The 18036-nt window shown below is 43.4% G+C and overlaps 1 protein-coding gene across 16 annotated transcripts in view; it reads right to left on the reverse strand.

Annotated features, from left to right (window-relative positions):
* EPHA5 (EPH receptor A5) overlaps positions 1–18036 on the reverse strand; it is a 319531-nt gene that overhangs the window by 129070 nt on the left and 172425 nt on the right. For 9 of the 16 annotated variants that reach the window (XM_073340233.1, XM_073340236.1, XM_073340232.1 and 6 more), the window contains exon 5: positions 12613–12948. The exons of the other annotated variants lie outside the window; for them this stretch is intronic. In XM_073340233.1, coding sequence (XP_073196334.1) covers positions 12613–12948 — 336 coding nt within the window. The remainder of the gene's footprint in view (positions 1–12612; positions 12949–18036) is intronic. 16 annotated transcript variants of the gene reach the window in all.

The following is an 18036-nucleotide window of genomic DNA, read 5'->3' on the forward strand; positions in this document are numbered from 1 at the left end:
TTTTTGTTTGTTACATGCTGTGTTTATTTATAGATATAAATAAGACATTTTAATTTCATGTCATAATTAAATGGTCTTTCTGCAGATATATGCAACATTTCTATTTTATCCTTTAATGTGTTCATATATCAATGAGTGCATAGAATCACCTGCTGTAAGAATAAAAATGATCTAAACTGATGATAATATTCTGATCAGAGAGAAAGTTCCACCATTCCAAGGAATTCTTTTACTGTTAAAATGCATTACATGTTTCTACCATTCTGAGTATTATAGAAAGCCTGATAACAAACTAAGAGAAAGCAACAATTACCCACAAGGGAGTTATAAATAAAACTATAAAATATTCAACTGATCCATAATTCATTTGGTAGCAGACATCCAGCCATCTCGGCTGGGATAAACATGCGACTTAGGAATAGGATGGCTGGTGATGAAGATTTTATGTGCAGAATGGACACAGTCATTGCAAGTGATCCCATATAACAGTTTGTGTGTCGCTAGATTTTAGGCTTTGTTTTACACAATCGGTACCTCCATTTCTGTATTCCTCTGATTATATATGATAAGCCTTCATAAAAATCACAAGTGAAATCCTGGCCCCATTGAAGTCAATGGGAGTTTTGCCATTGACTTCAGTGGAGTCAGGACTTTACCTCATATGTAATATACATATACATATAAAATATGTATTTTTCTATTTTTGTTGTTCATGTGTTTGTGTATGCAGCTTAATAATATGTGACTCTATGTGTTTATGTCTATTTTTAAACTGTCTTCATTGAGGTTAAACATCAACATGCACAATTCAACCTATAAATCAAAATATCTTTCTGCCCTCTCACCCCTCCCCGTCCCCTTAAAATACAAGGACTATGGGCTTGATCCTAAGAACACTGACATCAATGAGAATCTTTCCATTATCTTCAGTGAGGCTTGGATCTAGACACAAGCAAAGTGTAAAGATGACAGGAGGCTATTTTCAAAAGCACTCAGTGCTGCCGTAACTGTTCTCACTAAAGTTAATGGGAAAACTCCCACTGACCTCCATGGGAACAATTAAGCCAGTGCTGAGCACTTCCAAAAATCCCATCCGAAGAGTAAATTACCATATCATTCTCACTGGAAAAGAAAAACAAAATTATTGCTGGAAAAACACAACAACTGAGCTCCATCCTTAAGGACCTTTGTGTAAATTATTTTATCTTCCTCCATTAGTCTACTTTTAAATAAATAATCTGTTCATATAGCTAAGACAATTAAAGAGAAAGAATAGCAATTCTTCAGTGTCACGGGGGGTGGGGGAGGGAGCAATAAGTTGGTAAAATGAAGAGTTACAAACCAAGGAAGTGCTACTTACACCTAAATTCTGACCAATTTGCATCCAGTGTGCAGCCAAAGCTAGAAGGTAAACTGTCGCTGAATATAACAGCTGGGGCTGTTTCTCATTTCCAGAAAAGCTCTTTTACCCCACTCTGGAACTGGAGAAGGAACTTTAGTGTAAATAAGACTCAGTCCCAGCTCTTTGTAGTGATAGACACCCAGCAGCTGAGACAATGGGAACCATCACATGTTTCTGCATAAATATAAATGCATGCTTTCATTTGGATGAAAAGTCCTTCTTCAACATCTTTTGTTTTAAAGAGTGTAAAGCACTGTTGGCTTAGAGATGTTTATGCCACATAACTGTGCCTCATTATTAAAATGAAAGGAAAGTGGGGAAAATGAAAACAAAAATGATGTGAAAATGGAAGGGAATATCATCCCTTTTACTGGGAACAGATCATTTTCCCACCAATTCTAGCACTGGTGAAACAACTGCCACTTTCTAGTGGTGGGTGAAATGAGCAAGAGTGGTTGCGTTTAAAAACATAGCAAGGCGCAAGTCCAGGTCTTGTTTCTTGTCTGAGACCTTTGGGTAGAGTGTTTATGCGGTATGCTGTACTTAGAGAAGATTCCCTGTTTGAAATTCCCTGCTATGCTGAATGAAGACACTCAGGTATGCAGGGCGAGCAAAAAAAAAAAAAAAAAAAGGCAAACCAAAACAATCCTTGAGTTTTTCTGGACTTCTCCTAGATGCTTTTCAGTGGCAAAGTCAGAAAACATACACACTAGACATATTTGTGCACACAGATCATAGAATATCAGAGTTGGAAGGGACTTCAGGAGGTCATCTAGTCCAACCCTCTGCTCAAAGCAGGACCAATCCCCAATTTTTGCCCCAGATCCCTAAATGGCCCCCTCAAGGATTGAACTCACAACCTTGGGTTTAGCAGGCCAACGCTCAAACCACTGAGCTATCCCTCTCCCCTGCTGCCTTCATCACCGTTTCAAACATGTTTCCCCGTGTAGTATAATTTTCACAGGGCTGCAGCCCTCACATGGTGTCTACCCACTCCAAGCGCACACAGGTTTTGACATAAGATTATAACAAGATGTACATTGTAGATGCCCCCTTGCCAACCTGTGCTGGGTTGGTTTTCAGAGCCAAGAACATCCTAACAACTAAGGATAAACATGCTGCAACTCCCTCTTTCTCCAGCCACGTTGCCCAGTCTGTTGGAGTTGGGATCGAGGATCAGGACTCTTGCCAGCAGCCCAGTTGATAGTACATCTCATGTTTTTGCAGACACAGAGAGACACAGTGCTCAGCAGTGACCTGACCAGGTTTCCAGATTGGCTGTGGCAGCTGCCGGATCCCTCAGCTAATGTGGCTACTTGGCTTTCATCCACATCTGCTAGGACACCACTTTCGTCACTATCCTGGCTTTGAAGGGGCAGAAACAAATCATAGAAAATCAGATTCTCCTGCATCTTGGGGTGACCCTGTTCTCCTCCTTTAAGCAGCCAGAGCCAGTACTGGGGTGCCAAGAAGCCCACGGTCTCAGGCCCCTCTGATATGGGGTTACTAGAAACACAAAAGAGAAACTCTGCTTTTGTTAAGTACAAAAAGCATCCAGATCTTTTTCTTGAAAAAACAGCTCTGAAAACGCTAAGTGATGAAGGCTGAACAGTTGGATTCAGAGCGGAATCCACTTCTGCAGCAGGAGGCTGGTGGGGACCTACCAATCCACCACCCATATGCATTTTCCCCCCATAAGGAAGTACTTGTTATTAGCCTGACCGCAAGTGCAGCTTGGTGCTCTACAGCTCAAGACTAGCATGGGCTTTGGAACAGCTGACCGAATTCCAGAATGTGCTTTGCAAGTGTTCAAACCGGCATGCCCACTGCCTGTCATTAACAATGGTGGAGGAATGTAGCCATTAATATCCATAAAGTACATTTAACCCTTTCAGCATCTCTTGTCACTGCAAAGCCACATCATGTTACAACATGACTTTGAAAAGTCAAGTGACATGGCTTGATGTCTGCCAGGACCTTGCAGGTGAATCTTGCCCACATGCTCAGGGTTCAGCTGATCGCCGTATTTGGGGTTGGGAAGGAATTTTCCTCCAGGGTAGACTGGAAGAGGCCTTTGGGGGGGGGGGTTCGCCTTCCTCTGCAGCGTGGGGCACGGGTCACTTGCTGGAGGATTCTCTGCACCTTGAAGTCTTTAAACCATGATTTGAGGACTTCAATAGCTCAGACATACGTGAAAGGTTTATTGCAGGTGAGATTCGGTGGCATGCATTGCGCAGGAGGTCAGACTAGATGACCATAATGATCCCTTCTGACCTTAATATTTATGAGTCTATGAGGAGAGCCAGTTATGTTAACATTGCATCCAGCTGGTTGTGGTTAAATCCTGATCCACTACAGTGTGACCATGACAAGCTGGCACATTTCTAAGAAGAATTTTCTTCTGCCAGGGAAAGGAGACGATCAGAAGACTCCATGAAGCCCACTAGAGATCTCACCATGCAAATCTACTTGACCTGAAAGTGCTTAGATTCTGTGTTTTATGGAAGCTATAGAGGATATTTATACAGACAGACATTCCTCCTTTATAATGTCCTGCACCTTCCCATAGTATCGATAGAAGATGTACAGCATTTACAATGCAGTCTCCAAAAAGTTAAAAACCATGGAGACATACAGCCAGTGTCACAGATAAGAGTGGGGGGGGGGCATGGAAGCTGTAGGATTAATTTATATAATAATGAGAATTTCTCCATCTTCAAAGATATTTATCACTTAACTCTGGATAACACTTAAAAAAAAGCAGAAAACATTCATTTACTTTAATTGGGAAGTGATAACAACTACAATGCCATGCCAGATAGATAGAACCTTTCATTTGAGTCATACCCATTAGCCCAACACAATTCATTGTTTGAATAGGTAACTAAGCAGCAGTTTTCAATATGTGTTAAATCCTCTGGCTTTCTAGGCATGAAGAGTAAATAAGCTCTCTATTTCTTTCTTACAGATAAGGGAAATCAAAAACAAATAAGGCTGAAACATGGGGAGCATAGGATTTCCAGTCTTCCATGACGATTCTGACCTTTTCCATGTTCTGACCAAAAAGACATTCCATCCTGTATGCCTTATACTTTATGTTAGCAAACTAATCAGTCTGAAGTAGGATTGTCACACAGTGGATAATCAGAACAACAATTAAAATCAGATGTCACTGGTCAATCTAAGCTGTCACCAACACAAGCAGGAATTTTCCCATTTTTCCTTTTTTCGGTCGGTAACATCTTGAATAGTGGTCATTACCAGTGGATAAACTGATTGTACTGGTATTAAAACTTCCCACACAAAACAAGGACTTTTCATGACAACAAAAACAGCTTAGAAGTTTGTAACAATCCACCTGTGATCAATGCAAGCATGATTTTAAGCCATTTTAGTTGATCCCTGTCAATATGTGCATGCAAATACGTACAATGGGCGTGCTTTTCACCCGGTATGTATGTCAAATCCTGTGAGCTGCCTGGAGTCCTGATCATACATATCCCAAACGATAGGTCTCTGAATAAGAATTCAGGGCAATAGCTCTGTTTCTGCAAAGATCAGAGGAGGCAGAAGACCTCGGGGGACTCAGGTATCAGGATTAATAGTTACTGTGCTATTTAGTCATAAAGCTTGGTGAAGAACTCAAAATAATTTCACTCAATATTTGCTTGGGCAGCAAAATGAATTAATTACAACAGTGCTCACAACCCCTTTTCAGGTTTGTGTTCTGTGAATATTCTAGCAAGCCGGTTTCCTGGCAGGAATGTGCACCAAAGAAGGAATCAACACAGACTATTTTTGGAAAGCGAATTTTGAACTTGCAAACATGAGTATTCACACTGAAATCTGATGCCATGAGTTATATGTGTTCCATCAGGGAACAAAGACAGTATAACCTAGTTGATCAGTCATCACTCAACAAGGACCTAATATTCCCAGACCTTATTCATCAGAGTCTTTACTCCCACCATTAGTTTCACTGATTTCAGTGGGGCTGCTCGGTTGAGTAACAGCTCACAGGGTCAGGCCCCAGCACAGCTGAATTTTATATATAGAAGAGTTTCAGAGTAGCAGCCGTGTTAGTCTGTATTAGCAAAAAGAACAGGAGGGCTTGTGGCACCTTAGAGACTAACCAATTTATTTGAGCATAAGCTTTCATGAGCTACAGCTGCAGGCTGTAGTGATGAAGTGAGCTGTAGCTCACGAAAGCTCATGCTCAAATAAATTGGTTAGTCTCTAAGGTGCCACAAGTACTCCTTTTCTTTTTGCGATATATAGAAGACTGGTAACTAACTGCTCGTGGTCCATCTACAGGCCAGGAATGCACGTTGGGGACAATTTGCCAAAGCATTTCACAGAATGAATATTCATGAGACAATCATAAGCTGCCCACAGACCACTGGTGAATAAGGAAGAGGCTAAATTCCGCAAATAGTAATTTGCTCTGAATTCTTCCATAAGTTGTACCCTATAATCAGGTGCAGCGCCCCTTCCGGTGCCCTGGCTGACTGAGGGGCAGGTAGCTGCACAGCATCTGTGGACAGGGAGATCATGCTGGGTACAGCTTTTACAGCTATGCCCGCTGTAGAACAAACTTTGGCCAGCCTGGAGTTGGTGCATTGGTGGAGAGAGGGAGCAAAAACAATCCTCCTGCTCTTGGACCCAGAGCCTCACTGGGGAGCGGAGTCGCTGCTTCCAGGCTGAAAGAGGGGAAGGCAGAAATGATGGGAGGATGGGACGGGAATATGAGTGAGAAGCAGCCTGTGGAAAGTATGGCAGGGCAACCTCTCTAGGGCAAGCGACTCCCCAGAGCCATCCAGAGGAATTCTATCTGAGTTGGCCTGGCCTGCCCAGGGCCCAAGAGGCAAATACTCTCCTGCACATCTGGGGGAGTGTAGGATACACTCAGGGCCTTAGCACTGCGTGGTGGCTGGCCCTTTCGTGGACCTGCCAGGAGAACAAGGAAACTTCTCATCTTGTGCAGCTTGCATAACAAGCAGCCACAACAGCTCAGGGGAGCACAGGTGCTGTTCTTCTAAGGGGGGTGTCAGACACCTCAGTGGGGAAAGGAAAAGCAGACTGTGGTCCCACTCCCTTCCCAACCTGACCAGCGAGAAAGCTGGTGACGGGCAGCCTGCAGCCTGTGCCACAGGGAGTTTGGGGGAAGACCACACATCATCCCTGAGGCACAAACAAACTCCAAACGCTCACTGGGGTGGTGTCCCTCTGCAGGGCAGTGCTCGTCAGGCACATTTCGGCTTTTAGAGCATTGTAGCAACTGTCCGATTGCCATAGTAAACAATCAGGGCAAGCAAGGACAGTCCGGTTCAAAGTGAGTTAAAAGGTTCTGATTTCTCTGAATTGGTGCAAAGAGATTCTCATACACCAGTCCGGTCAGGTTAGTTTTTCTAGTTGCAATGTTCCTAGCTTTAAATATCCCTCTGGAACAGGGCCAGCCACCTCCCGAGCACCACGTCATGGCCAGTGGTGCCTCTCCAGTGCCTGCTACCATTTCCTCCCAGGGCCCCTGAATACCTCACAGTCCACAGGTAACTACCACATTCCCCTCCTGGGGTCCCATTTATTGAGTCTTTATGTACTGACCCTCCAGCCCCAACTCCAGCTCAGTCACTCTCCCGCTTCAGATAAGGAACCTCCAGCCCTTTTCCCAGAGCTAGGTCCCAGCTCAAAGTCTCTCCGGCTTTACTTGGCTGGAGCTCCGCCTTCCTCAGCCCCTCTGGGTTCCAGGCACCAAATCCTTGGGTCTCCAGCAGGAGCGAGGCCCAGGACTCCCAGGCTCCACCTGGCTGAAGCTTCCTCCGCAGTCTGGTTCTGACTTCCAAGCCCAAAGCCTTCTTTCAGTCGGGGTCTCTAGCAGGAGCCTTCACTCACAGAAGCTCTTCTGTGTCACAGCTCCCTTGGTCTCAGGGTCTTCCCTGCAGGAACCTTTCACACTCTTTAGCCTCTCCACCATTTCCTGAGAGCCCCACTTCCCCCAATCATAGCCTTCTGCTGCTCTTTATGGGACAATCCCCCTGATCTCTCCCAGATATAGCTCATTCTGTAATCAGGGTTAGCTAGCTCCAGCCCCTATGGGCAAGCCATGCTGACACACCCCTCCCAACAGAAAATCCCACAACATGAGTAAAAACACACAGGCTCCATACTAATTTGGTTCTCACTAAAAACACTGAATTCTCAAAGTAGATTGTAGATCTTTTCTGCACAACTCCTGCCTGACCTAGATACATGATGCATAATATGCCTATGCAACCTTAAATCAGACGGTTGGGCAAATGCGTTATGACACCACCTTTAATCACATGACCACAAGTAGTTTCCTCCCCAGCCCCACCCTGGACCCTTGCTTCATCCAAGGAATAGATCTGAGCTATGCAGTGAACAAGACTGTTCTCTGAAGGACAGGGGGTCAGCAACGTGTCCATACACGGACACGAGTGTCTGTGGTAAAAATTTTAAGGTCCATGGCAATTTTTTTAAAAATTGAACGACAAACCCCCCTCCCACAATGTCCATCACTAAGTACGGTCATTTTATCAAGTGTCCGTCGCGCAATATGGTGGTGCCGACCCCCGCTGAAGGACCCGACCTCATCCACTCTAGAAGGCGTAGACAGGATGAGGTAGGGCAATGAAAAGTCCAGGTCTAAGGTGGCGCAGTTTGCTCTTTAAAGATTATCCTCCTCCACCCCTCGGACCCTGCGTGTTCCCTTTGAAGGGTTAGTGTCCTCTGCCACCTCCTTCCCCCGACATTCCTTCTTCCTCTGCTGCCTGCCCCAGGATCAGGGAATAGGGAGTCAGTGGGTGCTCACCACTTTGGAAAACCAGGCTTTGTAACAGGACTCTAAAAAGGGATTTAGGAACCTAATTTTAGGCTCCTATTTTTTAATATCTTGAACCGGTGCTGTTCAACTTATTCATGAGTGATCTGGAAAAGGGAGTGAACAGTGAGGTGGCAAAGTGTGCAGATGATGCAAAATTAGTCAATATAGTCAAGTCCAAAGCTGACTGTGAGGAGTTATAGGAGGATCTCACAAAACTGGGTGCTTGAGTAATAAAATGGCTGGTGAAATTCAGTGCCGATAAGTGCAAAGTGATGCACACTGGAAAAAATAATTCCAACTACACATATATAATGGTGGGTTTTAAATTAGCCATTACCACTCAAGAAAGAGATCTTGGAGTCATTATGGGTAGTTCTCTGAAAACTTCAGCTGAATGCACAACAGCAGTCAAAAAGGCGAACCGAGTGTTAAGAACTATTAGGAAAGGGATAGAAAATAAGTCAGAAAATATCATAATGCCACTATATAAATCCATCGTACACTCACACCTTGAATACTGTGTCCAGTTCTTGTCACCCCCTCTCAAAAAGGATATAGGAGAACTGGAAAAGGTTCAAAGAAAGGCAACAAAGATGATCAAGGGCATGGAATGGCTTCCATATGAGGAGAGACTAAAAAGATTAGAACTGTTCAGTTTAAAAAACTAAAACTAAACTGTTCAGTTAAAGGAGGGATATGATAGAGGTCTATAAAATTATGAAGGGTGTGGAAAAAGTGAATGGAGAAGTGTTATTTATCCTTTCCTACCCTTAATAGGCAACAGGTTTAATACAAACAAGAGGAAGTTCTTCTTCACCCCACGCACAATTAACCTGGGAAACTTACTGCCATTGGATGTTATGATGGTCAAAAATATAACAGGGCTCAAAAAAGAACTAGATAAGTTTATGCAGGATAGCTCCATCAATTACTATTAGCTAAGATGATCAGAGATGCAACCTCATGCTCTGGGTGACCCTAAACCTCTGATCACTCCAACAGCCCTGCTCTGTACATTCCCCTTGAAGCTCTGGTACTGGCCACTGTCAGAGACAGAACACTGGGCTAGATGGACCAGTGGGCTGACCCAGTACAGCAGTTCTTATAAACAGTTTAATGAAAGCAAGATCCTTCATTATCCTCCTCCTAGAGATTCCAATGACATTGTGTTTGTGACAGTGTTTTTAATACTGATAGACAGTCATAAATTAATCATTTAATCACTCAACTTCTTCAGCAGAAAATCATTATTGGATTCCATACGCTGATCAGCCAGAGTTAGCTAATCAATTTCATCTTCCAGCTTACTGTAATATTTTTTTCATCTTGCACACAGAACTAGCTATTTTTCTTGCTGTACTATCAAATCTAATTTTGAATCGAGACGGTTCACACATGTCTTGCAGTCAGAAAGGAAAATTACATCAGTCTGAAAATGCTAGACTGGCTACTGGTGCCGATTTAAAAAAAAGAAAAAGAAAAGAGAGAGAGAGAGAGAGAAATTACTTAAGAAACAAACACATTTTTCAGGAAACAATCCCTACAGGAACCCAAAACCAGATACACTGTTTGTTGCCAAAGTTTTCATATATAAAAAACATCTGGTGTGGCCAATATCCTGCTGTTTTTGCATCTTTCAAAGTTCTGAAATTAGCAAGGTCTTGGGATTGACAAAGAAAAAAACCAGGCATTCCATCTGCGATGCTGCTTAGTAAGTATCTATCAACATGACATGCCATTTTTAATTTCCATGGGCCAGTATTTCTTATAGCAATGGTTCTTTTCTCCTCCAGTTCAGTCCTTATGCCAACCCCGTAGGAGTCTGATTCTCTAACCCACTCCACCAGTTTTAGGCAAGCATAGTTCCATACTGGCATGCAATGGGTGTCATGGAATGGAGAATTAGGCCCTTGATCTCTGACTGTGTTCATTGTGATGAGGAGCCCAATCATGCCACCTTAAGGTGAGTAATTCCCACTTGTAAAATCTCCCCCTCTAGCTCTAACTCCCAGTGCAAAGGATCCTCTAACCTTTGTCATCTAATGGTATCTAAAGCAGCAGGGAGCAACCTAAACTTCCAAGCTCTTTCAGGGGAATGTTTGATATATAGATCCAGCAACTTTTAGCTCATGCAAATAGACCTTGCTCATCTTCTGAATAAGGAGTGAAGATTGAACCATAAACAGTGCATTCTCCTGGCTCTATTATTCAATTTGGACAGGGCTGTAGGATGTCTATCTGGATGCGTAATGGATTGTGCAAACATGACATACTGAATCAAACAGAGGAAGCATAAAGATGTCGCTTCAAGTCTGCGCAATGAAATAAACACATTGGGCCCAATTCACCATTGTGTTACTCCAGTTCTACTACAGTGTGATTCCTCTGATTGCAATGCAGTTATGCTGGTGTAAATCCAGAATATCACACTGGTGAATCAGGGCTATAACGTCCATTATTTTTTGACATGAGCTGCATTTATCATCCAAAACCCACAGGGTAAGTTTTCCTCACAAAAGGTCTGCTAATAACTGTACAGTGGGTACGTTCTTATCTCAGTGCACAGAGAGGCAGCTATGCATATAAATCCTAATACAACTATTGGGAGATTCTGGCATAACTCACAAGGTGGAAGTGTTTCCTTACAGAAAGTGGTGATCATCCATATCTGATCTTCTCACCTACCGTTACTTTATTGAGCTTTATGTGCCTTTAGCTCAGCACATCGGGGAAATATCCACTGCTGTGTATGAAATGCTAACATCAACCCAATAACTTGTTTTGTCCAAGAAGAGAACTGCTGGCAGCAGCCTTCATGATGGGGCCAATGGTAAACTGCATTAAGGGCCGTGACACTTGTTTATTTGAATTAAACAGGTGGTTTTGCAGGTGTCAGGCTGACATCTGCCAGCGCTACTCTTGAAGGCTTCCTGTCACGTCAATCAGCACTGAGCAGTAACCCAATAGTGCTTTTTTTTCCTCTCCTCGAGATACATTCGTATGGTTTGCCTGACACATCAGCAATCCAAATTAATTACCGGGGCACGGACTTGATTCGTTACAACACATCAATGCCCTCTCAGGTGGCTGCTGAACCTGCTAACATGTACCTGTGCTGTTCGAATGAAATTCAGTCCTGCTCAGCCTAGCATCCTTCTGTTTTGCAGCCAGGACTCTGAAATCTGTTTGTCGCTCAGTAGCTTGTGCCAGATTTCTCCGTTAAAAGCATTTTCTTTAGAAGGAGCAGGAAAGGCTGGCTTGGGAACCTGGCAGCAGAGTAGTGCACTGTATTTGCAAGAGCTCTGAGTTTAGATCTTAAAAATGGGCCCATGCTCCCAAATGCCACTAGCCAGCTGTGCTTGAGGAGCAGGGTCCTAAGCCTTTGCAGGAAGGAGCACCTCATGTTCCTGGGAGGTGCAGGAAGCGGACAGCATGAGTTCCACACTCAGCCCTCCAGTAAGGAAGGCCATTTGCAATACAGCACCATTAAGAGAGGGAGAGTTAAGAGAGGCAGAACATGATAGGGCCTTTGAGGGCTCTGAGAACAGTGCCTACCAGCGCGTGTGAGATGCAGAGAAGGGTACACATAGTGCTGCATCCCGTGTAGACGGCAGGACCATGGCTCCCGCTTCCTTGTCCCCTGGGCGTGTCCGTGCTCCCTGAGTGCAAACTGTGTAAATCAGCTTGGGCTTTACATGGGCTGTGCAAGGTGGGTCAGGCTCCTTATTCCCTCTGCACCCTGCCTCTGCTCAGAGCCTAGTCCAGGATAAGGGGGGAAAATTCCCCACTATCTTCATTTGCACGATGCAAAACTGAAATGAGACAATGAGCAATGACATCCCTGATCTGAGCCAGCAACACCTCCCCATCCCGAATCCGTTCATTTTTTCACTGCGACGCTAAAGGGACACTAGGACAGCCTCTGTCTTTTCACTTCCACTCCAGCTGCCACTCCAAGATCAATTAGCCATTTGCTAAACCAGTCAGGCCATTTAAACTGCGTGACACCTGAAATCTAAAGGATCTCGCTAGGATGTCCTTCTGCCAATAAGAGAGACAACTATGTTGCTCTTGTTTTAGTGGGGGAAGACACGGAAACATTAAGCTATGAAAGATTCTGCATGTTTAATTAAAAACAAAAAAACGACCAAAATGCACCCTGCTGAGAGGGAACATTCCTGCTGTTCCAAGGCTGCTGTAATTATACTGTGAAATGGGGGTCGGAGGGAGGACAACAACCGCCAGCATAGGAAAGGATTCAAGGCCCAGTCTTGCTACTTCCACTTATTTCAACGGGAGTTCCACCCCACAGAATGGCCAGGGCCTCCCACCCCAGAATCTTAGCCCCTTTTGAAGTTCCACTTACCTGCCTGATTTGTGGTTACATTTACAGACACATACTGCCGTGCTGCAGGGCTCTGGTCGGACACTCCGTTCACTGCCTCAATTTCAAAGGTATAGTTTGTATGAGCAAGCAGGTCCACCATCATGACAGAGGTGTTTTTCAGGCCGATTTGCTGGGGGAGGTACCTGACATGACTGCCACACGCCTCACACAGCCCCGAGTGGGAGCTGCACTTCTTGCATGCAATATAATAAGACACATCTTTCCTTCCACCAGTGTCAGCCGAGGGAATCCATTCCAGGAAGACACTAGTCTCGTTAACATTTGAGATGGCATTCCGAGGAGCAGAGGGGGGTCCTGGTTTGTAAAGTAAAGTGAGAAAAACACAGGGTGAAAATAGCATTCGCGTCCATCCCGCTCTGCGCTACTCTCTCGGCTGAAAAGAGGGGCTGCACCGCTCACGTACCACGGAGCGCACAGAGCCAATGCACCGCAGCAGCTGAAGGACTGGCAGGGCAATGGGGGGTCACTCTTAGCTCTCCCTCCTCACTTCAAAGTGTGCGTGTTGGGACCCACCCACCTATCTGATCCAGGAAGACAGGGAGGAGTATCCTACCAAGTGTCTTCCCTCGGAGGTGCTGCTAGACCCGGCCAGACAAGAACGCGAGGGAGCAAGCATTAAGGCTAAAATCCTGGCCCCACTGAAGTCAATGAGGGTTTTGCCATTGATTTCAGTGGGATCAAGGTTTCACCCTAAAGATACATCTGCATGGCAGCGGGGAGCTGTAACTCCCAGCTCGGGAGAGACAGACATGCTAGCTCTGCTTGATGAGCCTGCTAAATATAGCAGTGCGGTGGCAACAGTATGGGAAGTGGCTCAGACTAGCTGCCTGAATGCAGACCGCGGACAGGCTTGTACTTGGGCGGCTAGTCCATTCCGCTGACCGCGCCTCCATGTCCACCCGGCTGATTCTGGTGCACTAGCTCGACCAAAGCCAGCAAACGCACGTCAAGCCGAGCTGTGAAGAACACGTCCAGCCGCAGTGTAGACATACCCTTTGTGGCTTTAGCACCAGAGCAACACGTACCGAAGAAAAATATCCTCCACAGATTATAAGTGATATTACTGCCTCCACGTACTAAACTGCAGCCTTTTTCTCTGCCTCTTCAAAGCGTGGCATGTTAACATTTTTGAATGGCTACTCTCCAGTTTCTTATTTTGCCGAGTATCCACACTTAGGATGTCTGCCCAGCCCGGGTAAGGGTGTTCAAGGGTTAAAAGGTGCTGAGGCAGTTTTTCCACAGCTCCCATAAGAATGGTACTTCTTTGCCATGGGCCAAATTAGACATTCAAGCCAAGATTTTCAAAAGTGACCAATGACTCTGGATGCCTCCATTTTGGCGTGTCCGGCTTGAAACACCCCAGAGGTGCTGATTGGTAGAAAGTGCTGGGCATGTGACCTCTGAAAATCAAACCCCTTTCAGGGGGCTCAAGTGGGACATCTGAAAATTGAGGCTACTCTGAAACCCAAATCCCTAGTTACTTATGAAAATCTCGGGTACACTCACTTCACTGGGAACTCCCAGTGAAGTCAATGGGACTGTCACACATGGGCTAAGGGCAACACGTGAGTCTCAGGAAAAAGAGCCCCTTTCTGGCCAGATTATAACAATCGCAAGATTATATTTTCTTTTTCAGATCCTATTCATCAATCTGAGTTGTCAACGGATAACGATTTTGGAGGAAAAAACCAGCCAAACCGTGTTTTAGGAAACATTTTTGTATAAATTCGCCTTGGAGACTGAGGACAAAATTCTCCTCTGATGTGATGTGAAAGGATAATTTTGTACAGAAGGATGGCAGTAGTATACAACATGTTGATGATCTTAACAACGGATCTGCACTTTGTACCTTGACTGCACTGTGATGCAGGAGGAAGAAAGGGACACTTATTAAAGAGTTTTGCTGGTTTTGAGACAGGGCGTAACTGGGATTTTCTAAAGTCTACGGGAGTTAGGCACCTAACTCCCATTCAGTCTGAATGGAAACTGGCTGCAAAATTCCTGTAGGTGCTAAAATCCATGAATACCTCCTTGAAAGCCAGCTCCAATGTGCTTCCTCCTCTCCCCAGAAAGTGCATGCACATTTATTTAAATGCATTTCCTGGTTCTGTGTGATTCTAGTCATATGGCTGTAATTAACATATTGAAACACTTAAAACAGGCAATTTTGTGAAATTGCAATTATTTTGTAAACCTTAAACTTTTTCCCTAGCTACTTTTTCCTATTTTCTTTATTATGTCTGTAAAATTGATAAAACTCATTGTGAAACCTTGTAGCAATTTGCAGCATGTGCGCCATATCAACTGACGCTGCTCTGATTCTCCCAGGAGACGACGTTTTAGCCAATCCTAAGAGAGACCTGCCGTCACAGGGGAAAAAAAATCAACCCTGGATGTAAAATTAAAACAAAAAGAATGAACTAGAATGGCTTAGGAAAGTGCAACTCAGCTTTATTCGGAGTTATATATTAAATTCTGTATATTAAATATATTAAAATCACATTTTTAAAACTAACTGCCTTAACTGCACACACAGGCAGGTGGTTGAGCGTCTAAGCATCTATTTGTGCATGCAACTGTGGGAGCCATTGATAAAAATTTGTCTTTGGGTGTCTGCTCTCAGAGTCCGAAGAGGTGGAGTTGAAGAGGCCAGTAAGAACTGAATCATGAACCACGGATGCACACATAGCGTTAAGCATGTGAGTGGTCCCATTTAAGCCAATGGCATGCTTAAAATATGCTCAAATCTTTGCAGGACAGAAGCGTAAGGAACGAATTGCAGGATATGTGCAATTCCAACTGTAGCCAAAGGGAGCTTTTCATGCATATGAACGACAGACGTTCTAATGATAACTATTGCAAATTATTCAAACTGGAAAACAAAAATTAAACCGAGGCAAAGAAGGAACTCACACAAACTGTGGGAATTGGCAGTGAGGGCTCCCCAAAAAGTATCTGAGAATCTTTATGGATTCCACACTCTCACAAACCACCCCACAGGCATCCAGCACAATTTAGCCAATGGCACCATCGCACATGAATAGTTAGAATAACTTTCAGCCCTGTCATATCGATACAACGGAAGCTAAAGAAATGCAGGCCTGGAGTTGTGCTGAGTTATATGCATTGCACACAAGTACTTTTGACCAGTTAAACTGAACTGAACTGAACTTTCCACTATGTGATGTACTCTTTACAGATACTAGTAAACTAAGGGGGAGTGTGGGGTGGGGAAGGGGGAAGTCAAGCACAAGAAACACTTACTGGACAATGTGTCTTTAACAGTAGATAAATTATTACTTTACTAAAGTTGCCAGAGGTTTTTACTCGCTCTGTACAGAAGAGTCAGCTGCTCTTCTTGAAGGCTTAAAACCTTCAATTTCAATAGCAATGCTTTGAAATCAGTGGCACTCCATAACCCATAAAATTAGCATTCTCAAAGGGGCTCTATGAATGGTCTTTAGTAGTTTGGAGAAACCTAACAAGTACTATTTGAAGAATTTTGAAACTGTGCTCCACTAAAACTTTGAAAAAAATCACAGTGGTGAGAACAAACTGCTATTTTATTTTCCAAGGATCAGGGAACCTGATATCTGCTCAGAAGGTACATTTTTATTTTTGACCTTTCTTCGTCAAGGACAAAGAAGTTAGTTTACTGAAATAATCATAATAAAAAGATAGCTAATTTGTATATTAAGCAGATACTGATTTACCCACCCCAGATCATGATTTACTGACTCAGAAGGTAACTGGCAGAAGACAAAGTCCATATTTTCCTTCATGGACAATAAATCTGAAATATTAAATCAATGTGTGTGTTTTTTAAATATTGTCCTCTGATACTTATGCACAACTCACATTAAAGGGAATTGAGCTTTTTTTTCCTGAGGGCAAAATATTATCTGTAATGTTCTCATCAGAAACTTCTGTTGTATATTACATTTTATACCATTTGAAAACTTCTCCACTCTGGCCATAAATTTCAAAAGTGTATCCATTTTTAAAAAAAAAATATTTCCTTTTAAATTTGATGTCCCAAAGAGGAAAGAAAACTATCATTTTATTTTTAAAAGCTATTTATCTTCTGGGAAGTGAATAATAATTTTTCACAAAATTATCTTAGAAAAAGATACAGAGTCTGACTGAGAAAATTGCTCCAAAATGTAACAGGGCATCATCAATTTTAAAATCACATTTTAAAAAAATATTACCTACTGTTACCAATTCCAGTTCTAAGAAACGAGAACGTAAAGAAATTAAAGAACAAAACATCTTTCTCAATCCTTTTTTTCTTGTTCTTTTGAGCATTTGACAGCCCTTCATATATGGTCAGTTTCTGTTTCACTTTTATGGTGAGTTAATCAGTTTCCCCTGTTTGTGTGGGTCTTTCACATAGCAACATGGAACTGACAAGCATTTTGAAAAAAGTCAGGAAAACATAATTATTAAACCATAAATATTGGAAGGGGGACTTGGCAATGTAATACTTAAACTAATTTTAAGACACCCTTTTACTAGATTTCAAGTAGATGAAATTTCTTAGTGCAGAGCGCTGGACTAGATGACCTCTCGAGGTCTCTTCCAGCCCTATATTTTGATGATTCTGTTAACTTCTGAAGAAGTAAATAACAGAAACTTAGTGGCTCTAACAAATGACTCTTGTCAGTCAATGATGATGCAGGATTTTTTTCCCTGTATGCAACTGTGGAGCGGTCATTGAGTTTCACCAGAGAGGACCAGGATGTGTTGCAGCAGGGAACTTAATAAAAAGGTGGGAATTTCCAGGTGCCAGAGTTCTCTCACTGCTGTTTAAGGCATGGCTCTTTGTATCTATGTCCTCACATTACGGTAACACAGAGCAGTGAGCCACAAGTTGGTGTGTTTTGGTAGGGGGGTTGTTGCAGATGTTGTAACTTTCATCTGCCCAAGAAATACCCCAAAACCCTATTAATGCACATCCTGGAATGCCTTATTCTGCTAGCAGAATGGGACCTATTTAACATATGTACTATTCCACTATACAGCTGGGATTGTCACAGACACCCAAGGGAATTAGCCACTCACCAGCCACTGAATTGCAGTGGAGGCTGGGCAGCTAATATGCCTGAAGCCCCTTTGCAAACTGGCCTACGTGTATAACTAACTTTTTATCTATGTTTGGAATGTCTTAATTTTAAAAGATAATTTTCCTCCCCTCCTGACAACACCAGGACTTCACTAGCTGGACTCTTCTTCCACCTATCTGTCTATGACCTTTACGCAGCATTGCCAATCACAAACTTTGTGAGGCTCCCCCTTCCCTCCCTGGAGTCCCACTGCCCTTTCAAGAGAGCAGCATGTTTCAAGTCACCTTCCTCTGTAAAAACCAAATGGAGAGACGTT

The sequence above is a fragment of the Lepidochelys kempii genome, chromosome 4 (assembly GCF_965140265.1).
Source record: "Lepidochelys kempii isolate rLepKem1 chromosome 4, rLepKem1.hap2, whole genome shotgun sequence".
Taxonomy (NCBI): domain Eukaryota; kingdom Metazoa; phylum Chordata; order Testudines; family Cheloniidae; genus Lepidochelys; species Lepidochelys kempii.